This window comes from Lycium ferocissimum, chromosome 3, assembly GCF_029784015.1.
Source record: "Lycium ferocissimum isolate CSIRO_LF1 chromosome 3, AGI_CSIRO_Lferr_CH_V1, whole genome shotgun sequence".
Classification (NCBI taxonomy): domain Eukaryota; kingdom Viridiplantae; phylum Streptophyta; class Magnoliopsida; order Solanales; family Solanaceae; genus Lycium; species Lycium ferocissimum.
This window is the reverse complement of record NC_081344.1, coordinates 10,171,007-10,195,698: the sequence shown is the minus strand read 5'-3', so window position 1 is coordinate 10,195,698 and position 24,692 is coordinate 10,171,007. Positions and strand designations below refer to the sequence as shown.

The window sequence follows — 24,692 nt, the reverse complement described above, 5'->3', positions numbered from 1 at the left end:
AAGAAATTGGTTTTGATCTCAAATGGTTTGTATTATGTAGGAAATCAGTTGTAAGGAATTCGAGGATGCGGGAAACGTATATAACTCCATCAACGAGGTATGTAGGGCTTTCTCTTCTCTTCTTGGCATGACTATAATACAAATGAGCTTTCATTGAAACGTTATTTCCGTTAACTTTTGTCGACCACGTTCAAAAATGATCGAGCTAATCTCTACTTCATATATGACTTGTGTCAAAGTACTTTCTATGGTTTCACATCTCTTTTGGTTAACGATTGAACGACCTTCCGTTAACTTGTATCAACCACATTCCGAAATAGTTAAGATCATCTCTTCTCATGAATAGCTTATAATGGAATACTTTCCCGCAGTTCGTATCTATTGTTTGTCAATTGAAGAATGATGTTCATTATGGTACTCTTCACGTCAAAGTTGAGGCAGTTCTATTTCCAATCATTTGAGTTGATCTTTACCTCACATGTAATCCATATCAAGTATATTTCATATTCTTTACATTTATGGTTTTCTTGATTGAAAGCTAAAGAACGTAGCGACAATAATGAAAATCGGAGGGTAACGATGACAGGTCACTCCGACTCTTTCTATGATGTCTCTTCTGAGGTCAGTCTTGCATTACACTTATATATATATATATATATATATATGTATTTATTTTCATTACCGAGCCGCGCTATAGTTGGCCGGATAGGCACTTATATGTGCACCTAGACATGTTTCTTTCTTTACCGAGCCGTATTGTAGGCGGTCGGGTAGGCACGTAACTGTGCACCTAGATGTATTTCTTTCTTTATCGAGCCGTGTTGTAGGCAGCCGGGTAGGCACGTAGGTATGCATTGCCCCGATCGGTTAGGCGAGGAGACGATGTTATGATGATGAGCTCACCCGCGTAGGGATTTATTATTGTTATATGATATGATATATGCCTTCACAGTGAGGAATGATTTCGCGGGCATGCATTTACATTTATGTTATGATTATGGTCGCCCTCAGTGGCCTCGTTCAGAGTTTCAGGTTGTCTCTACATCTTTTCCCAAGTTATCTGTATCTCTTATGCTTATGTTATGTTTATGCTTACCGCCTTACATACTCGGTACATCTTTCGTCGTACGCATTTTTATGCGTTGTGATCATACCCACAAGTACCGTAGACGTTGTTGTACCTTTCTCAAAAAAAAAAAAAGAGGATACCAAAGTTCCGGGGATGTGCGCACTCCATTCTCCGGAGTTGCTGGTCAGAGTCATTAAATAGGATGCATGCATATATATATAAAGAGTATAGCTATGGGTACGTCGGGACCCTTGTCCCGACCGGTTGATGCATATTAGTGCTCTTAGAGGCTTACAGACTATCAGTCGGTGTATAGGTGTGCCGTGTTTGGCCACGCTTTTCGATTAGTTGTCTTTCTTGGTTGTGGCCTTGTTGGCCCTTGTAATGCATATATGTGTTATTGGGTCTTTTCTACTTGCATGTTATTATGATATACTTCTTACTATTGTTATTCAGTGGCCTCGTCGGCCTATGATTCACGTTACAGAGTTTAGATATCACAGTTGGTTCGCTAGGCCCTTCGGGTGCTGGGTGTCGGCCACACCCTAAAGTTGGGGTGTGACAAAAATGATTAGATAAACCATTAATTAATTCAATATGATGCTTGAGACTAGCATTAGGATGATTATGACCCTAAGGATAATTAACCCATTTGATTAGGGGTAGAATTGGTGAGATTGTCATCCCTAAATTGTTATTGTTAAGTTGATGATCCTTTACTTACTTAGAATGGTAATTCTAGACTTTGAACGTTCCGAAGCTTTGAGGAAAGGAAAAGTTATTGCGGACTGATTGCATTGTTCCAGTTTAACTTCGACGTAGGTTACGGTTTACTTGAGTTAGACTTTGATTAGTTGATTGTATATGTCGTAGAATCTATGGGAGAAAGCATGTCTAGGACTTCGGACATGGAGTTTGGGTGATTGTTGTCAGTTGTATGATTTAATTGTGTGAAGTGATTATCCATTGTTGAGGCTGATAAACTTGAATTGTATTCTTGAGATTGTTGAAAGGAAGGTGTTCATATTAGGGGTGTGCAAAAATCAGTTTAACCTATAAACGAACCAATAAAAACGCTATTGGTTTATCGATATCGAGTTATTGGGTTAACGGTTTGTAAATGGTTTTGTAAAATTTTTTATTGGGTTATCGGTTCGATTTTCGATTTTAAGGATTTAGTTAATTGTTAAACCGATAAACCAATAAGCTTATATTGAAATTACCTTTTTATAACTAATTACATATTAGTGGCTCTAACTTTTAATTTTTAAATACAAACCTATTTCTAAATTACTTACCGCAGGCACGCTGATTCTCTCAAAGTTTCAATTCTCATACAAAACTAGGACTTGCGATGCCTCTTTGTCTATGCCTCTCTCCCTCACTTCTCAAATGAACAAATGGGGTTGGCCTTGTTATATTTTTGAAAGATTGCTACAGTGCATTTTATAGTTTTTGTCTTGCAATTTGTGTAGACTTTATGCACGAAGGTAGTGAACAAGAACATATGAAAACAAGAGAAAGCAAAAAAAAAAAAAAAATTAGCGGAGCATTTTCTTATCGGTTAAATCGAAAACCGAACCATTAAGGACCAAAAACCGATAACGAGTATCTTATCGGTTTGGTTTTGGTTTAACATATTTACAAATCGATAAACTGAACTGATAATTCCCAAAACCGAACCGAACCGACCGATAAGCACCCTATTTCATATATACCCTTCAGAGATGAGTTGATGTTAGTGACATATTCTATTATGTTGATCAGATTAATTGTGAGTTTTATTGTGACTTGTGTTATTTGATTATACTTCATTGATATTGAGTTGATACATGTTCTTAAGTCATTCCTTGTGATTTGATTAGGAGACGTTATTGATGATGATTGATATGGAACATATACATCTTGTAAGGCACATTTGGCAGGGGGTGACGATGTAGCCTAGAGTGAGCTCGTGGTCCCAGGTTTATTCCGGAACGAGTGGTACATGGACACCATGAGTCTCCTGCAAGTCATGGCTATTTAGGGAAAACATTACCATTTAGCATGTGTGTACAGATATATGACAGAGTTGGAACTTTATTATTTATTTTACTTCTTTGGCTTGAGCACTGGTGTCTCATTGTTGATAGTTGGTGACTTATTCTGAAAGTTGATTATTTGAGGATCTTATTTGTGATACATGTTTGTTGTGCCTGTCTACCTATTTCATTTATTTTATGTATGTATGCGTGATACTAATCTTAGTCGGCCTATGATTCCTACCAGTACATGTTGTTTGTACTGACCTACACTTGCTGCACTTTTTTTGTGAGTGCGTACTTTGAGCCAGAGACGTCTTCCAGATCTTGCATCTAGTTGAGGTTATTCACTACAAGATCAGAGGGTAAGCTCCTATCTGTGCCATGCTGCCTGAAGATCTTTCTTTATATCAGATGTCTATTTTCATCCTAGACATAATGTTTATTTTAGACAGCACTTCTTCTTTAGATATTATTGGTTAGAGTCCTTGTACGGTGACTTCTGATTTTGAGGATGTAATAGTTAGATTTCCGCACTTTGCTATTTATTTATACTATTGCTAGATTCTCCTTATCATTTATTCATGAGTAATGTTTTATAATTGGTTAAGTAATTGGAATTGGCTTGGTAATGGGTTGAGGGATTGGTTCACCCACTATAGGACTAGTGTGGGTGCCACTCACGTCTGTTTGGGACATGACAGTATTATTTTGATTAATACAATGTTTGGATAGATCGTATCATTTTCCGTCATTACATAATGTTAGACATCAACAATTTGAAGGATAAACCTACAAGAAAAGTAAGGTACGACCTAGATCTATCATAAAAAGATAGGATAAAGGATAAAATATAATTATTAGATAATAAATAAAGAGAAAACAAGAAAAAATAAATAAGGTAATGAGGCGATAACACCAAATTGGTCATTCCATAAAATAGGACTTCTCGTCGTTGCGTAATGATGGATTTAACGATATGATACAATAAAATTAAAGTAACAATCAAAACAAGCATTGTATTTAAACTAACAGCATAATACAATACACTAGGTAACAACCATCCAAACAAGCTGTTAAGCTTGGGGTTTATTTCCCTAACACCCCTAATTGCGAAATATCACCCTAAAGGCAGAGAGAACAAGTCCCAAGCCTCAAGAACCCTCCAAGGTAAGTTCTTCCACGGTTCTCGGTTGAATTCAAGTCTCTAATACCCTTCTAACGTGATTAAACCCTTTTAATACATAGAACCTTGATTGAGACGTTATCATTGGACGTGGAAACCCTAGCATTCGAATTCAAGGAAATTGAACATCAAAAAGGTAATCATTTCGCCTTCTAATCAATTGTAATTGTGAATTGATGAGTTCATGGGAGATAAGTTAATGGGTTTGATAAAGAGAATCATATGAATGATGGTAGGGTTTTGGATTGTTGACTTAGGATTAGTATAATCATATGGGTGATGAAGAATGGTGTTATTGCTATCTAATTGAGATTGTAGAATCACCTAGAAGTAACAGAATGGGAATTGGGTGAAGAGAACACCATTAATGGAAGTTGTGGAACTTTATGCTCACCAAGTGTTTGATAAAATGCCTAGATGGCCAAAACTTGAATGTTGATTCCATTGACATATATTGATATAGATTAAAGTCGAAAGGAGGCAACGAACATTGTAGTACACTCCAAGGTAGGAATTAGGGTATATAAGGCTTCTATCCATGTGAGGGAACATCAATATTCTTCCCATGTCACGTTAATTCATGAAACACATATTCTCCTCAGAATTTAAGAAGTATGTCTCAGTTCATGATAAACCCTAAATACATGTCAATAATTCTATATTATCATGCTCAATCATGTTTTCGTTATTTGTATTCATGAGTATCATTTTGATTACCATGAACCTGTCCGTAATCCACGAATACTCATGTTTTGAATTCCATGGGTTCTCAATGACAAGTCATGAATTAATATTACTCTACTCCATGAATCTGACATGTTTTCATGCTTTCACAAGTTATATTCTATATGCATGTAATATTATACTTACAAGTCGTGTTTACAACTCATGTTTACAAGCCATGTTTACAAGTCATGCTTACACGTCCTGTTATAAAAATCATGGGCTCAGATGCCACCTATATTCATGTTCATATTTTGGGAGTTGCACAGATTACCGAGAAGGCTCAAATAGCCTGAAACTACGCATGCCAATGTAGGATAAGGATCGATCCGCCCAGTTGGCACGATTCCTTTATGTTACCCTTATGGGATTTTATTAATTGGATCCATTCATGTCATGTTCATGTCTCATACCTCGGCAAGGTATGAGATGGCTCAGCTGGTTGGGTCAAAGGCCAGACGCCACGTACTCACGTGGTGGATTACATTTCGGTTTTACTAATGCTCATCCACAATATATATATATATATATATATATATATATATATATATATATATATAATATATATATATATATATATATATATATATATAAGTGAGAAGCTCCTATCTTCAAAGTTAGATTATAGTTTTGCCCCTATTGTAAATCAAAATATAATAAAACATATAATACATTAAATATTAAATAATAATATTTTAATTACATGAATGTTCAATTTGACGTTCAAGAGCTCAACAGTCCTATTTTAATGCTCCAGATTCACTTCAATAAATAATAATTGTGCAGCTAAATCCTAAATGTACATTTCAATAAATAATAAATACAAAGTAAATACTCTATAGAATGTGAAAGATGAAACGATATTCAGATGGTTCATGTTTCTAAAGTTAATGTCATTTAAGGTAATATATTAAATTTTGGAATTGCTTTCATCCTCCACTTAACCTTCGGTAAATCTAGAGTTTATATGAATCTTTAGAATGTCCATTTCAGTATGTCATACTTTTACACTAGTAAACTCATCCGCGCATCGCGCGGTTGATAATAAGACCGTTAAACTTCAATTTATTACATATAAATTTTCTTATCATTTTATTAAATCTTAATAAAATGTAGGTATATTTACAAAAATATTAGTAGCCTTTATATTTTCCTGAAAGTATTTTAGTAGATTGTAATTTAAAGTACTCGTTCCGATACATCTCAAGCACAATGCCTTTAGAATCATCAAACATACTGTAAGTAGCATGTTTATATCAATAAGTGTTATCTAAGTTAATAAAAATAAAGTATTAATAAATTCGTTTATAATTAATGACTCACCTTGATACACTTTATTAGGGGTGTACATGGACCGGGTTGGTTCGGATTTTTCAAATACCAAACCAAACCAATTGTATCGGGTTTTTAAATCGATAAACCAAACCAAATCAACAAAAGTCGGGTTTTTCACTCTCGGTTTTTCTCCGATTTTTTGGGTTAGTCGGGTTTTTTCGGGTTTTTTTTTTTGGTTCAATACGAAGCATCTTATAATAGCATTTGCTTGACCAAAAATAAGCATCTTACCCTTCTATTTCTAATTATGTAAAATGAAAAATGTGTGGTGAATTCATTGACTCATTAAATAAAAAATTCATAATAATTGAATCAAATAAGTATAGAACATGCATGTGATGTATAACTATAACAATCAAACAGAATGTAGTAACAAACAACTTCAATATTGTTCCGTAAAATAAGTTTTAGTTAGCTTTTAAACATTTACTTAAAAAGCCTATCGCTAAATGAACAAAAAGATTATAACTCAAACTTAGCATTAAGAATTAATTATACACCACAAATACTTACAAGGAGAATTATATAAGAGGTGTTTGTTAGAGGTTCCCAGCGGACAACACTCACAAAAAAATTGGATGAGATGATTTTCTACCCTTAGTCTACCAGTTTTGTTTATTGTTTGAGTTGTTTTGATGTGATAAAGGCTAGTTTTGATCACTGCTAGGCTGTTCTGCCATATTAGTGTTTTGACATTGGACAACAATAGCTATTTGTAATGAAAAAGTCTCTTTTAATTGCCAAAAAAGAATTAATTATACAATCGGATGTGGTACCAATTCTTAAACGGATTGCATCACGAACGAAGCTGACTAATCAATGCTTAAAAGTGATAAAGTTATACACGTATTTATAAATTATATATGTATAAAAATATTTATAAATTGTATATATTTAATCGGATCGGTTTGGTCTCGGTTTGACTTTTTTTAGTTAAAACCAAACCAAACCTATTATGATCGGATTTTTTTATCCAACACCAAACCAAACCAAACAAACCACTACTCGGGTTTTTTTTTTCCGGTTTGGTTCGGTTTGTCGGTTTGGTGCGGTTTGTCGGTTTTCATTGTACAGCCCTACACTTTATCGATGAGTCTAAATATTTGAATCATGCATAATAATACCTCTCTTAATTTATAGAAAGAAATCAGGCGATTATATAAGAAAAATAATGATTTGGTAAAGAAAATGTACTTGATGATAATCTTTTCCATTTACCTAAATCCGGATGATATCTAATATCATATTTTATCATAAAAAATATCATTCAAATTAGAAAATAAAAAACCTGTATATTAAAAATAATGGAGCATTTTTTTAGCTTCTATTATTGGTATCTCCTTTTCATTCCCTTTTCACTTCTACCAGTAATTATAGAGCTATTTATGAGGAAGGCTCTAATTTGAATTAATTAAAAAAAAAGAGTAATTACGTGTATCAAAATGAAATAATAGTAAGAAAATATACATACAGGTGAAGAAAGTTGACACGATACCTTTTGTAGGACCATCTCTATTACTCTTGCATAATGATCATTAAGTTTGACTGGTCATCTCCAGCCCACTTGGCTTCCTTATAGTTCTCGAATTTTCAACTCAAATTTTAAAAAAAGTTATGATTCTTAAGATGACACAAAATACTACTCTAATATTTTGAATTTTGAAATTTAATCGTTTGGTAACAAATTGACAAAGAATTTGGAATTTTGTAACTTTCTTACACGATAATGGTTAATTCACATTCTAAAGAAATAGGAAAAACATCTACCTTTTCTAAGAGACACATGGTTAATATGAATGCGAGAATGTAGAATATAACATCTTCTAAATAGTCGTGCCAGTGTTGTCCATGCTCAACAACAGAACTCTTTACTCACTTCGAGTGTCATTATCATATTCATCCAACAGTTTTCACCTCCATCTTCCTTCAATAATGCCTTAACTCCTCCTCCCATTTAAGACCCATCTCCTCGAGGATGTAATCCCGTATTCCACACCACATTCCTGGTCATGTTGTTGCTTGCAAGAAAAGATATGTTATATTAATTAATTATTTTCCACACCACAAACACATATAACTATAATTTATTTTGCTGGTGACATTGTAAAATGTGAATATTCAGCCTTCAATTTTTTCCTCATGAACGAATATGAAAGGGTAGAAGTAACCTCTTATGACACTGCATAAGCATTAAATTTTTGAAAGTAGTAACTGTCAATTTGAAGCACACAGTAACGGCTATTTTGGAAGACAACCATTGGTAAACCTGATGACTTTAAATTTTTGTTCTTTCTTAAATGAAAAATTACGATTTAAATGTAAAAAAAATCAAAAAAAGGATAAAAAAGTTTACTTGCATATGAGATTGTCAATTTTCAATTTCATATAGATATATGAATATAAATTTCTCCGCTAAGTACACATGGTTGCTTGTCGTAAAATTGGCCGATTATTTATGAAGAGATTTTGAAAGTGTTCAACCATTAAAAATTACCAAGAAAATAGAAGAGGAAGAAACATGAAAGATATTTAACTACCTTCTTATTAATTATCCAATTCAATTAGAAAACGAAATGAACCCAAACAATTAGGATATAAATAATAAGCAAATTGATTAGAGAATAAAAGTTAAGAATATGAAAAGGACCAGCAGAAACAAATTACAATTACAATATTATCAACATATATAACTTGCACCACTAAATACTAAACAATTAATAAAAGAAGGGGAAAGAAAGAAATAATAATGCATTATTCTATAATGTAAAGAACACGAATTGAAGAGCTACAAAAGGATGTTGGATTCACATTACGGGACCTAATCGAACAGAAAATACAAAATTACTGACAAACAAAGACTTTAAATTCAATTATTACAGTAAACGATGATAAACGAAAATGAAAAAACAAAATCGTGTTTCAATTGATTCAAACTAACCTTGCATGGTCTAGAGTAAATCCAGCTTATTCATCGCATAATATGCTAGAATTCATCTGAGAATCAACTTTAAATTGATCATATACAATATTTTATTTTATTTTTAAAAAGTGAGCACTATGAAGTAGAAGACGAACCTGAACATGATCAATGATGTCGATTGTGGCCTTTGTACCCTTTCATTCATACATGTGAAGAGATGCGGGTTTTATAAAGTAAGATTTCAATTTTTAATATAATTAGCAGACAATTTTGATATTCTCAAGAGCTCTTGAACAAGCACGTGAATGAATAATTTAATCACCATTAACCTCAAAGGAAAAACAAAAACCATCTTCCCAAAAAATATGCAAAGCCTTAATACTGTGCTTGTAAGAATTGAAATTAAAATAATCAAGCAATGAAGTGTGTAATTACCACTTACCAAATCAAAAGCATATAGAGGAAGAAAAAGGAGGTGCAAGAGGCAAAGTCTAGTGGATTGGTTGCTGAAGAAACCACATTCTTAGAGTCACATTGTTTCTACGTTTTATGTTATTTCATTGCATAAATGATCATTAAATTAATGACACTGTCTCTTCGGCTTTCTAAACTGATAAAGAGGTGGGTTAAATTATTAAGAAAATGTAATTAAGATTTTTGCATATTCTAATATAGTAACATATAAATAGGGGGAAAATAAGGAAAATGTCAAAGAAAAAGGAGAAAAAAGATAAATAGGATTCTAGGCCATAGAAAGGTGTCACATTACCTTGTCTATGCCTAGCTTTATATTATATATAGATTCGAACAGTAACTGCAAATTCGTGTAGCATCTTTTTCTACTCCTTTGTTGAGATAATACTCAAAATACCCCCCAACGTTTGACCAAAATCCCAACTACACACCTAACATTTGCGGGGGTCCTATTACCCCCCTGAACAAATTTTTTCAAAATGCCCTTTTTGCGATGTGGCGGTCCAATCGCCAACCCCCAAATATTAAATGGCGGTTGTCCACACGCCTGGCCCACGTGCCACGTGTTTAATTTTGCCCCATTTTTTATTAATTTCCCCCTTCCTCCATCCATCTACTCTTCTTCTTCAAAAAAAAAAACCTCTCAATTTTCCATACTCCATTTTTATTAAGGATCTGAAAATCCATACCCAATTCTCCTTCATCTTCATCAACATTATCATCATCATCATCATCATCTTCATTAGGAGTTGAAAAAAAAATCACACCAACTTGCTCAAATCTAATCCAAACAAACCCAAATGTGAAAGGAAGCTTCCTAACACCAAATAGAACAAAGTTCATCCATTAATTTGATTAAACAATCAAGAATTTAGAGAAATCCATTTGGTGTTCTTCATAGCTTTCTCCAAATTCTCAGCAATGGAGTTTAATTTTCTCCCCAAATCAACTCAAAGAATTAGTGTGCAACAAGTAGCAACTCCAAACAAGCAACTTCCAAGATTTTCTTTAACAAGATTAGATTTTTCATCCTTATTTTTTTTCCAGTTTTTTTTTTTTTCTTGCATTTTTCATTTTTTTTCTTGATTTTCATTTATGGTGGAAAGTTGTTCTTTAACAAGTTGTTGAATCATATGTGGATTTTCTTCAATTGAGATTTTCGTTTATAATGGATATTATTTTGACAACAAAAAATGGGGATGGATATTAAATAGGGTGAAGATGAAGATGAAGTAGCCTAAAAATGGAGGGAGTTCAAATTTTGTCTACTTGGCATCATATGTGGCGACTAGTTAGCGTCAAAACGTGTCGGACTTGCATTTTTAAAATTCAAAAAACATCGCAAAAAGGGTCATTTTGCTATTGAAAAAATTTGTCCAGGGGGGTAATAGGACCCCCGCAAAGGTTAGGTGTGTAGTTGGGATTTTGGTCAAACGTTGGGGGGTATTTTGAGTATTATCCCCTCCTTTGTTTATCTATTTTGTTAAAACCATGAATGAACAAGAAATTTTTTAATATGCGACTCACATAACTGACATTAGTTGTGTGAGATTCTTTTTTGTGAGATAAAAAAGTGGACCAAAAATATGTGGACCCAAAAGTGTAAGATGTGGGTCCACTTTTTTGTCTCACAAAAAAGAGCCTCACACTCAGTTGTGTGAGGCACATAGTAAAACTTCATATTTTTTTTTTTTGCGCAGATTGCCCTTCTTTTGGGGTGGTCTTTAAATTTTGTCCCTCATATTTGTGGTCTTTAAGTTATGCCCCTCGCTTGAAAAGGTGGGCGAATACCTGAGGTTCTAGGTTCGAACTCCTGCTCAGGCATAAAATTAAAAAAAAAATCGCAAGGCAAGGCTGGTGGGCGAGTATGCCGGATCCGGCATACACACCTTAAGGAAAAACTAAAGTTATGCCGGATCCAGCATAACTAAAAGTCTGTCCCATAAGGCAGAACTTTTCCTTAAGGCATAGTTTAGTTATCCCTATGGGATAGACTTTTAGTTAAGGCATAACCAAAAATATCATTAACTTTTATGACTTTGTTTTTATAAGACAAACTTTTAGTTATGCTTTAAGAAAAAGTTCAGCTTTATGGAGCATACTTTTAGTTATGTCTTATGAGGCACACTTTTAGTTATGTCTTATGGGATACACTTTTAGTTAAGGCATAACTAAAAGTATGCCCCATAAGGCGAAACTTTTCCTTAAAGCATAACTAAAAGTTTGTCTTGAAAAATAAAAAAATAAAATATATGCCTCAAGGCAAAGTCTGCCCCCTCCGGCAGACTTTTAGTTAAGCATAACTAAAAGTATGCCGGAGGGGGCAGAGCGAAATTCAAACTCTATCTTGCAAATTTTTTTAAAATTATTGACTGAGCGAGAATTCGAACCCAGAACCCATAAAATTTTAGGCGAAGGACAAAAATTAAAGACCACCAATTTGAGGGGCAAAAGTTGAAAGACCACCCAAAAGAAGAATTGCCCGTAAAACTTTTCGAATGAACAACAAAATCAAATTGACCAATTTCTTCCTACCAAAACAATTGTCAATCGGGAAGAGCCTCTTTCCATAAGAAAGATTGTTCTTTTAGTTTGGCGTGTCTGGTTACCATCTCCAACGCACCAAACCCATCTACAAGTGTTTTAAATCAGGTATATTTATTGCTTTGCCAGTTACTTTTTACGAGTGCTTTGGTAATTTAATAGCCTTTTCTTTCATCATCTCCAACCATTTTTTTATATACAGCGTAGTTGTATAAGTTGTAATATTTCAATAGCTTGATCGTCAAGTCTGGATAGTTGCCAAAGAATTCAAGGGTGGACTAAGTTTTTGGGATTGAATAAGTAATAGAGAAGATTAATTGATTCTTTTGGGACTGAATTAGTTTGAAAAAATATGAACTAATTGCAAGTTTCATCATCAGTCCTAACTGCAATTAATATTTTTTTAATGTTCTTGATTTCTTTTTGTGATAACAGAATATCTTTGTATAGGAAATTTTTTCCTGCCCACGTTACAGTTCTTTGTTTAACCATATGATTCTTAATCTTTATTGCTGAAATAGTGACTTACGTGCAAAGTTTCTCTTGGAGCCTTGTTTGTTTGTTTTTCAGTGTGTTTATTTATTGTTTCAGACTAAAGATGTTCGTTTAGAATTTTTTTTATTTGAAAAAAACCTCTTTTCCTATGAGTAGAAAAGCAAAAGTTCTCAATAGTTTTAAACGGACTAAACATAATTAGTCAATGAGAAACCATGTTAAAGTTTGACCTTATATTATATGAAACATATATACATCAGATTGTCGTTTATAACAAAAGATTTCATCATCGTCTTCATTAGGAGTTGGAAAAAAAAATACAAATCAACTCAAAAAAAAAAATCTCTATTTTCATACTCTATTTTTAGTAAGGATCAAAAAACCCATAACCAATTCTCCTTCATCTTCATCAACATTATCATCATCATCATCATCATCTTCATTAGAAGTTGAAAAAAAAAAATCACACCAACTTCCTCAAATCTAATCCAAACAAATCCAAATATGAAAGGAAGCTTCCTAACACCTAATAGAACAAAGTTCATCCATTAATTTGATCAAACAATGAAGAATTTAAATAAACCCATTTGGTGTTCTTCATAGCTTTCTCCAAATTCCTAGCAATGGAGTTTAATTTTCTCCCAAAAAATGCTTAAACAACTCAAGACAAGTAGCAACTCCAAACAAAGCAACTTCCAATATTTTCTTTAACAACATTAGATTTTCAACTTTTTTTTTTCCATTTTTCCTTTTTTTTTTTCTTGATTTTTCGTTTTTTTTCCTTGATTTTCGTTTATGGTGGAAAGTTGTTCTTTAACAAGTTGTTGGGAATCATATGTGGATTTTCTTGGGTTGATTTTTGTTTATAATGGATATTATTTTGACAAAAAAAATGGAATGGATACCAAAACATCCAAATCTTCACTTGGCAACTTACACTTCAAACTCATAGACGATCTTTAATTTCCCTATGCAATAAGAAACCACGGGATTATTGTGTTACGGTGCAGTGGTATGAAAGGAAAATGGGTTTTGTGTTTAAGCTTGTTTGGCCGTGATTGAGAAAAAAAAAAACTAAAAAATGAGAAGTTGGGTGTAAAAATGGAGGGAATTTAAATATATCTATGTGGCATCATATGACTTAGTTGGAGTCAAAACACGTCGGAATTTTTGAAATCACGCGCACTTGGGCGGTGTATTCACGTTCTGCCACATCGGCAAAAAATGGGCATTTTAATGAAAAAATTTGTCCGGGGGGGGTAATCAACAAAAAGGTTAGGTGTGTAGTTGGCATTTTGGTCAAACATTGGGGGGTATTTTGACTATTATCCCTAACAAAAGATTTAACCAAGATTCGACTTATATCAAATGCTTTACTTTTACTTTTATTGTTAAAAAGTTTGGACTAATTAACTTGAAATACGTGTCCAAAAACTAGTAAGAACAAAAATGCTTTCAAGAAATCAACTCATCAAGGTCCTTATATGGTTGAGCCTTGTTATAAGACAACGTAATTAAAGCAATGATAACAAAAGAGAAGAACACACAACTTTATGTGAAAACCCTTTAAAGCAAAGAAAATCACGGTCGTCACCCTTTTTTTCCTCAATGAAAGATGTATTTTGAAATATACATAATTATGCGAAAAGCCATGAATATATAGGCTGCTAAAGATCCTAAACCCAATCTAAATTGTATGTATTCCAACCTTTTGATGCAAGAAAAGTTATACTCAGTTGTTCTGTTATTCTATTTCTAGTTTATGAGACCTACATTTGAAAATAAGAACACATGCTTTTCCTGTCTAATGTTGTATGACATTTTTCAATATTGGTCCTTTATAAAACAACATAATTTTATATTGATTTTAATTAATACACAATCAAATACTGGACAAGTTTAATTTCACGTATGAATGTCCAATTATATCTCACAACCCTGGCATTATTTTTTTTGGTATGAAGCACATGACAAACAGGAATCATGCTTCTGAAAACATATACTCCTAAACTAATATTCAACCATAAGTACAAGCATGATAATTCTTACCATTAAAGAATAAGCCAACAAATACTCTAAAATAGAAGATGAATTCATATACAACACATGAATGTTTCAAGATATGATGAGACTAAACATGTGAATTTAACAAGAAGTTGGAGTTAGGTAATCAAATTGGGACATAACTAACTAGGATGCATTGTATTTATTCAAGCACTATTCCAATTCCGCAAGCAAAATCATACCATAGTGTACAGTCTCTAATTATGTATCCACCAACTTATCTGTTTAATTAGGACCATAATTAAAATTAAGGCTGTATTACATCTCCCACAGTTTACTATTCACTTCTCATAACCATACTATATGGGGTTTTCTTAATCTGAACATATATAGCTTAAAAATAATAATTAGTTCTGTAATCTTTCAGAACAGTTATTAAAATGATAAGAGCTAAATGATCAAATAAAGAAAACAAAAGAATTACTCCGTATAACGTAGCATTCTAATTTACGTTTTCAGTTTTTTTCTTACTTCTAACAGGAGCAGAAGTTATTAATTGGAAGAGGTGATAAAATTTTGAAACATTAAAAAGGTCTAATACTCTTTTTTGGTTCAAGGAGAGGTGTAATAAGATTAACCTAAAAGTTAGCGGAACAAAGGACACATATTTACAACATCATACACTTCAATACAGGAAACAAACGTGTATGATGTTGATTAGCAAGAGAAAAAGAACAATTAAATATCCTATATAAGCTAATTTGTTCTCATTTTCATATTCTCTGTTACTTGCAAACAGTAAGTTAAATATGGTACGTTGGCAAAATAAAAATGAACGCAGGTGAATTATAGAGAAGGCCTAATTTTACTCTTATTGCTGGTCACATTTTTTGTTACTGGTTACCTAGGCCGTCTATAAGAAGAAGATAAATGGGCACAAACGACATAGAAGCAAAATCTGTTTATTAATCCTCCTCTCTTTACAAATATGCGCAAATTGACATTTGAATTTCCCCTGTTGTGCGCTTTCCTCTTGCTATCTCCTCTGTATTCAAATGCTGCTGCTACACATCCAAAACTTAATAACAAAAATAATGCCATGGACGCACTTGTTAACAAAGCTTGCTCACGGAGAACAGACGACAAACTTGCATGCATAAACTACCTCAAAAGCAATCCAAAGGTAATGGCAGCTGCAACATCAAAGCCCTTAGACGTTGCACTTGCAATTATTCAGTCAGGTGCCGACGAAGCGAAAAAAACACAAGCATATCTGTCCAAACCCAAAGGAAAACTCAGCCCACAAGCTATTCAGGCTTATAATTTTTGCAAAACCGAATGGGATACATTGGCTAGTGGACTGGAATGGAGTGTCAAGACTATTAAAGAGGTTAAAGGCTATGCTACTGAGACAGCGGATTATGATCTTATGGGGACTCTAGAACATGGCAGAAGCTGTGCAACTAAGTTAGTTGAGGCACAAATTAAAGATCCTGTAATAACAAAAGGGCTAGAAAATGCGCAGTTGGCTGTAGTGGCTGCGCTACCATTCTTGAGTGGGTAAAGCCTCCCAAAAAGCTGGACTAGCTAGCTAGTAATTTGTCTTTATAATAAAGTATAATGAAATAATTAAGGTAGACAACATAAATGAGATTAATCCTCTCATGTTTGATGCTTTTAATGCGTAGCTTAACTTCATGGAATTGTTGCGAGGAAGAATTGTGGTGAGCAGGAATATTCAAGCTAATCTTACCAGATTTAAAATAAAGCAACTGATCATACACCAACAAGAACGCGATATAAAGTATCCCGGACCAGTTTATTGTAAATATCACCAATCTTTTCCTTTTAAATCTTTGTTAGATCTTACGACTAAACATTCTCCTAAAAACCTATATACAACGGGATATAAAATTATGTTTGTCAATGATCTCATCCACCATTTTTGAACCAGTTTACACCCTATTTGAGAGTTTATTAACAAAAATAAAAAATAAAAAATAAAGAATTTAAATGTGTAAGATTTGGAGATTTTGAAAGAATAAATAAATTGAAAGAAAGATAAAGAAAAAAGTACTTAAGTAACACACCAGATGGATATGAAAATTGAATTCTCAACCTCACCCAAAAACCATTGTAATACAGAATTCTTTGAGATTGGGTGCACAATATATATTTAAGTAGTTTCGAAACGATATAGTACTGGATGATTTGCACAACATAATGGGAAGAAAGCTCCCGATGGTTGCTAGCTATGATGACTTATGGTGATTCTGTCAGGATTTCTAAACAAAATTCTGACGACTGCCAAGACTTGCCTATATAAAAACTCATGGTGCATGATTCTTCAGAATTTTTGGTAAAATCTTGATGGATCATCGGAATATTTTGAGGATTAGGCATCATTATAATATGTTCTATAATTCATTAACACATTTTTACTCTCAAAATTGATCCAAATCAGCTCCAAATTAAGTAAATTCAAATTTGATATATAACTTTGTAATACCAATCCCAACAATAGTTTTCCATAGCTAGATTTCACCTAAGCCTTCAAAATTATCAAACCCACTTTTTCTTCTTCGAAAGGCATTTTTTAGGCTCAACAAAATCGAACAAGGTTGTTTTCAGTTTTCTTCAACCAAGACAATCCAAATTATTAAGGATATACAGTAACAGCTCAAGTGTAGTATTATTCACCCAATAACAACTTCAATTAAACAATGAATCATCAATTTTCTATAGCACATATTTTATTATCTTTCAATTTTAGTTGTGTGCTCATGATTTACTGAAAGAAGAAGAAGGAATTAAAGGGAGGAAGGACCCAAAAAAAAAAAAAAAAAAAAAAAAAAAAAAAAAAAAGGAAGAAGAAAGTTATGGCGGTAGCCCAAAAATGCTAAAGTTCTGTTACGGGGATAAATTTTAAATGAGTATCCTCCGGGTATTCTCCCAACGTAAAAACATGTATAGTATTCCAATAAGTAGGAGGTAGTAACACAGAAGGTCACCCAACTATGGATAATGATCTCTTAAGGCCATGTTTTTTTGTTTTGTAACAACAAGGTCACCCAACTACGGGTAATGATCTCTCAAAGTCATGTTTCTTTGTATTGTAACAACAAGGTCACCCAATTTTTCCTATATCACATCAAAAGTCACCCAACAAATATTTGGCACACAAAATATGACATGGCATTTAATTTAGTCCGCATGGACTTTTCCTTTTATTTTTTCCTCAACCCACGTGGCAAAAAGACCCGACCCGGCCCAACCCAAATTAACCATATTCTCTCTTAATTAAAATAGAGTTTCTCTCTTTAAAAAAAAAAAAAAATTTGGCTCATCTTTTATTAAAATCGTGTCGTCTTCTTTTTCCTTCGCTTATTTGGCATGACCAAGGAGCAAGTTGACGTTACAGAACGTTTTGAGGGTGTCAATAACGAACAAGTTGAAGTCACGGAGAGTGTGAATGAACAAATTGCATTTTCTGATGTTATGTGTGTGTCAAAAAGCGGCAAACTTTTTAAGAAAAGAGTCATGAGGGACTATGTACAAAGTCTAAGAAGTGTTAAAGAAGGGGGGAAAAAAGGCGACACAATTTTAATAAAATGATGGGCCAATTTTTTTCAGAGAGAGAGAAACCCTATTTTAATTAAGAGTAGTAGGGTTAATTTGGGTTTAGGTCGGACTAGGTCGGGTCTTTTCGCCGCGTGGAGTGAGAAAAAAAAAAGTCCATGTGGACTAAATTAAATGCCATGTTATATTTTATTCGCCAAATATTTATTGGGTGACTTTTGATGTGATATAGGGAAAGTTGGGTGACCTTGTTGTTACAAGACAAAAAAACTGACAGAAATGTAGTTACATATTTGATAACACAATCAATTGTCATGTACCATTTAAAGTCCACAAAAAAAACACTGAAAGACTCTACCGGGAACTGTAGAACCTCCAATTCAGAGCGTATGCATAGTAGAAATTACTTTCCGAGAATATTTTAAAGAGATCAAGGGTAGTAGAAGTTAAGCAGTAGATTTAACCCAATATAAGAGGTGCGATGATAGGGGTATGGACATCAGAAGACACATTTTTTGGATTGCTTAAAATAAACTAAATAAAGGGGAAAATAAGTTGGAGAAAACAATAAAGGAAATGGTTGGTTGTAATAAAACAACCTAGCAAATGGAAAATGAGAAATTCAGGCACAACAAATCAGAAGCAACCTAAGAAAGAGGATTTGTCCAATAACTATTTGAAGGAGAGCATGGTTCAACATCTGCTATTACCGGCCGGGAAAAGAACATGGCGCGGCATGTGTAATCTCAGTAAGTACACCTTAAGAGAAAAATATTCTGCATAAGTGGATATAAAGCAAAAAGGCAGATTTAAAAATCCACTACCTTGAAAACTCACAAGGATGCATTTTTTCTTTTACCAATTTGCAAAGAACAATTTATCCAACACTGAAGAGTGATATGAAAATCTTAAAGTGCTTATTAGTTTCAAAAAGATTTTATCAGAACATATGGAATCGCAGTGTAAGTAAACGAAAGAAGTAGAAGGAAATCTACATGGAAAAAGTCGCAGCAGTAAAACAAAGTGGTTGAGAATGGAAAAACAGCAAACCTGGGAGGCCTGGAGAGGTTTTGTGCGCCGCGAAGAAGAATTTCAAAGTTAGGATGGCTTTTGAATGCCGTGAAAAAGGATTTCAAATTTCTCTGCGTAATTTGATATAAAGTGTTAAGCCAGATTCCAAAGTCGATTACCCTGAAAATCCCAAAGGACGCATTTTTCCATAGCAATTTTCAAAGAACAATTTATCCAACACCGGAAAGTCTCATGAAAATCTTAAAGTGCTTTAGAGATTCAGTTTTAACCTTTTTCTTCTCAACAATAACTTCTTCACTTCTCTTAATCAGAGTCCCACTATTCCTCGTCTTTGTACCCCGTATCCGTTGTCTTTTACCCGAGAAAACAATTTATAGAGAAAGCAAGGCATGGAAGTATTACCATAAATCACACGACCATCCGAGATGAAGCCATTCGTTTTTTTTTTTTTTTTTTTTTTTTCCTTTTCCTTAGTCAATCACCGCCATGACACTAACATACCACAGGCGAACAAAGAGACATTTAGGATCCAACGACAGGGGTGCGAAGATCGAAAGAGTCGCTGAATTGTTTGATTGCTAAGAACCGACTAAAATGTCAATGTAGTCAACACCAAATAAGCAGCGAGTGACGAAGCTATATTTGAGGAGACTATAACAATGATCAACTGTTTGATGAATGTTCGTAAGTCTCTTTACTGCTACTTCAATGTCTTGGCCAAAATTCTTCGGTAAAATCATAGCAAAGTTTCAACTTCTGTTGAAAATTTACTGCAATTAACAACGGCGTAGAAATTCTGCCCATCGACTGTGTGGTTTCACACCAAAAGTGGTTTTCAGTTCCAATAACATCCAAGGCAAGGAAAAAAATCAATCGAGTAGAAGAAGTTTACTGCATGGGATAAATATCCGAAGGGGCACAATTTTTTCAACACTGGAAAGTCTCATGAAATCTTAAAGTGCTTTAGAGATGCAGGTTTATTGCCGAAACGTATAGGAGTCTAATTGTAATAAACGGAAGAGCCGTAGGAAATCTGCGCCGTGAAGTAATTTCAAAATCAGGATAGATTTTGAATGCCGTGAAGAAGAGTTTCAAATTTCTGATGTTGGCAGGAACAAGGAGAAATAGGAAGAAAGATTGGGAGATTGATAGTTAATTAGGGAGATTTGGTAAAGGGTGGTTTCTTTTGCCGCAGTTTAAGCAATACAATTAGCGAAGAGGCGTTCAACTTTAGAGGATTTAATTGTTTACTTGTGGGAAAAAGGAATTAATTACCAAAAAATTGTAAAAAAAAGATAAATATGATTCCAGCTTTTTTGTAGTGCCACGTCACCAGGTTAGCGTCTTGCTATATATATATACTAGTTATGTGAGGTCCGTGCTAAGCCCGGGTCCAAATTCAAGATATAAAAGCAGATATTTTAACTAAAAAAATATAATTTGTGTTAGTACAAGTGTACAATAACAACAACAACCATATACCCATTGTAGTCCTGGTGGGTAGTTATATAAAATTTTCAAAATTTTAATATTTTAACTTCCATTTTGATGAAATTATTTAATTCAAATCAAATTTGGAACTTCCATTATAACTAATCAAATTTGATTTGACATTATAACTTATGTATCCTAATTTTAAAGTTATTTAATTCTAAATAAATAATCTATACATAGTTAATGAACTTTTAAGACAAATACATAATTTAACTTGTGCGATGAGATGGAGGTACACTCCTCTCTTAATTAGGGATTAGGGGTTCGAACATGGATATGGAAAAAAAAATCTTTGGAGGAAGCGCTCCCCGAATAGGCGCGATGCGGTGCGAATTATACGGATTAATTGGGCTCAAATGCGGATATCGAGCACCAATCGAAAATCAAAGAACGTGAAAAATGAGGTAGGAGGTTGATAGCTTTTGAAAAGTAGACTTTAAAAACAAAAACAAAAAAATTGACATAAATAAATAAGATTAGGACCTAAAAGTAATTAATTAAAAAGTTTTAAAAAAAATTGAAAATTATTGTAAGGACTACAAAAGTCTCCAGGCTCGATAGCTTTTGAAAAGTAGACTTTAAAAACAAAAAACAAAAAAATTGACTTAAATAAATAAAATTAGGACATAAAAGTAATTAATGAAAAAGTTTTTAAAAATTTGGGAAATTATTGTGAGGACTACAAAAGTCCTCACATTCCCTCTTATATATAATAGTAAATGTCTAGGACTTTCCATTGCTGTCGTCCTTGACACATAGTCATGTCATTGATATGTTTCCCCCTAAATCTCTTATTATCCCAATTAAGCCCGTCAACCGGTCCGGTTTAATCGGTTCAAACCGGTAACCGGACCAGTAAAACTGGAACCGGTTCGGTTAACTGTATATTTTTTACCCGTTCGGTTTCGATTTTTTTCAAATCGGAACCAGTTAAACCGGTGAAATTAAAAAAAAAAAATTATAGCCGTTGGGCTAGCGCTGGTGGACGTTATTGGACCGTTGGCAACGGTCCATTTGCAAAAATGGCCGTTGCCAAACGGCCATTTACTCCTTTTTTGCCCCCCCAACCCCCCAAACTTTTTTTTTAACACTTTAACCCAACCCTTCTTCATTTTCATTTTAATCCATACCAATTCACTCTTCTCTTTCTCTCAAATCTCAATCTCTCAATTATAGTTACTTTGCAACAATTAGCCACTTTAAATTTCTCTCAAATAAATATTATAAAGTCTTATTATAGTTTCAATTATTAATTTTGCAATTATAATATTGTTGGTGGAGTTAGTGATTTTGCAACAATCCGAAGTACCTTTGGTGGATTTGCAATTCTAGCCGCCTTCACTTTGTTGGAAATTAATCCGGCAATTTAGTACCTTCGTTCCAACTCTATCTTTATTTTTCGCAATTTAATTTACGAAATTTAATTCTAGCAATTTAATTTGTTGCAATTTATTTGAGTGTTATTTAAATTAATTCTATTTAATAATAGCAAAGAGATTTAGACGAGGTGCCGGTAGTAGTAGTGGTATTGTTAGGGGTGGGCTTAATGAGGAAATATTTGTGGAAGAAACGCCTAATTTAGGTATTGATGTTGGTGGAAATAATCCACTTTTAGGTCATGAGGCAATGCAACAACATTTTACCGACACTTTTAATGAAATTGATGACGATGATGATGATGAAACACAAGCCCCCGAAAATCCCATAGAAGATACATGTCCTGCACAATCACATACACAAGACAAACCGCCTAGAACTCGAAAGCCAACCGCTAAAATTTGGAAATTTATGACTAAGGATAGGAAAGCCAAACGACTAAATGTAGCCTATGTGGACAAGCATTTGCTTTTAGGCAAGGAACTAGTAAAGATGGTGGAACGGGTACACTAAATAATCATATGAGACTTAAACATATGGATGTTTGGGGAGAGCAAACGGGTTCAAATGTGGGGGGTATTCAAATGACGATAGACCCACGAACCGGTAGAAATTTTAAGTATGACAAGAAAAAAGAGCGTGTAGAAATAGCTAAAATGATAGCTTACGATTGTTTACCATTTTTTCCTTTCCTTCGGGTTTGGGGTTTGTTACTTACATTCAACGTTGTTATAAATCGTTATTTGAGGGTATTCCTAGAAGTACTTGTAGAGCGGATGTTATAGATTTGTATAAAAAATATAGATTTTATTTGCGCCATGTATTTAATTCTTTAAATTGTAATGTTTCTCTTACCGCTGATTTAGGTCTTAGTCTTAACAAATTAGATTTTTTTGCTATTACATGTCATTGGGTTGATGACAATTGGATTATGCAAAAAAGAATTATAGCTTTTTTATATGATGAAGGAAAAGGCCGTCACGATGGAAAATTTTTAGCGGATTCAATGTCTACTATTATGAGATTTTTTAATATTTATAGAAAAACACTTTGTATTGCTTTAGATAATGCTTCTAATAATACAAAGGCGATTGGTCTTTTAAAGAGAGAATTAAACCCTCCGCTAAAAATATTTTTCATGTGAGATGTAGTTGTCACATTTTAAATTTAATTGTTAAAGATGGTCTTGTTGTTTTGACGATTCTATTCAAAAAGTTAGAGAGGCGGTTGCGTTTCTTTTTTTGTAATGCTAATAGGGAAGGCTTAGAGATTTTAAGAATGCTTGTGTGGAAAATAACCTTAGACCTAGGAAAATTCAAGTAGAAATTGAGACTAGGTGGAACTACACTTACATTATGCTACAACAAGCATATGAGTATAGGACTCCCATACAACAAGTTCACAACAAATATAATATTAATAGTGATGATTGGTTAAATTTTACGCATTAGGAAGATGTTAAAGAATGTATTGAACTCTTAGAAAATTTTTATAATGCAACTCTTGCTTTTTCTAGACAATTCTATCCCACGTTAATCGAAATTTTAGCCTATTTAGCGGAAATAGCTAGAGTTTTACAAGAGTATAAATATAAACCCGATTATCAAGCGGCTATTTTTGAAATGATAATCAAATTTAAGAAGTATTTTTTTCCCATCCCAACTTTATTTATATTGGGTTCTCTGTTAAATCCTTGTTTAAAAGTGTCTTATACTAAAGCATTGGTTGGTCAAATTTATACATTTTTAGAAATTGAAGCGGGAGTTCAACCATCTTTAGCTGAAGCCGAACTCGCTATTGATGATGAGTTTAGAAAAGTTTTTACTCATTATTCTAATTTGGAAAAACGTGCTACACCCGTTGCTCCACGCCCTACTACTTCTCAAAGTAGCAAAAAGGGCTTGTCGGGTTTATCGCATTTAAAAGTTTTACATTCACATCCAACTCCTTCTTGTAATGCAAACTTTGATGAATATAACTTTTATTTGATGCAGCCAAATGTGGATATCAAGGAATTAGATGATTTGGACGTCTTAGCATGGTGGAAGAAGTACAAGGCAAGTCATCCGATACTCTCAAGAATGGCTCGAGATATCCTTACGGTTCAAGTATCAACCATGGCTTCGGAGAGCGCATTTAGCCAAGGAAGACAGCAAATTGGAGACCATAGACACTCATTATCCGGCTTTAGCTTGCAAGTACTAGTGTGCATTCGCGATTGGATTAGATCGGAGCGACGCAACCAAAACTTAGAAGCGGAGGAAGGCGAAGAGGAAGAAATTGAAGATTTGATAGCAAGTGGACCGGACCAAATGGAAGACTTTGAAGATATCTCCATGACCGAATATGATATGGGGAAATTAACGAAATGATTCACAATTGGTGATTTTATTATTCTACTATTTCTTTACAACTCATGTATTATTTGCAAGTTAAAAA

At 33.6% G+C, this 24,692-nt stretch overlaps 1 protein-coding gene across 1 annotated transcript; it reads left to right on the top strand.

Moving 5' to 3' along the window:
• Window positions 1-15,759: 15,759 nt before the first annotated feature.
• LOC132048675 (uncharacterized) lies at window positions 15,760-16,335 on the top strand. The gene has a single exon (XM_059439373.1). It carries the CDS (start codon window positions 15,760-15,762, stop codon window positions 16,333-16,335), a length of 576 nt encoding a protein of 191 aa, XP_059295356.1.
• The last annotated feature ends 8,357 nt before the right edge of the window (window positions 16,336-24,692 follow it).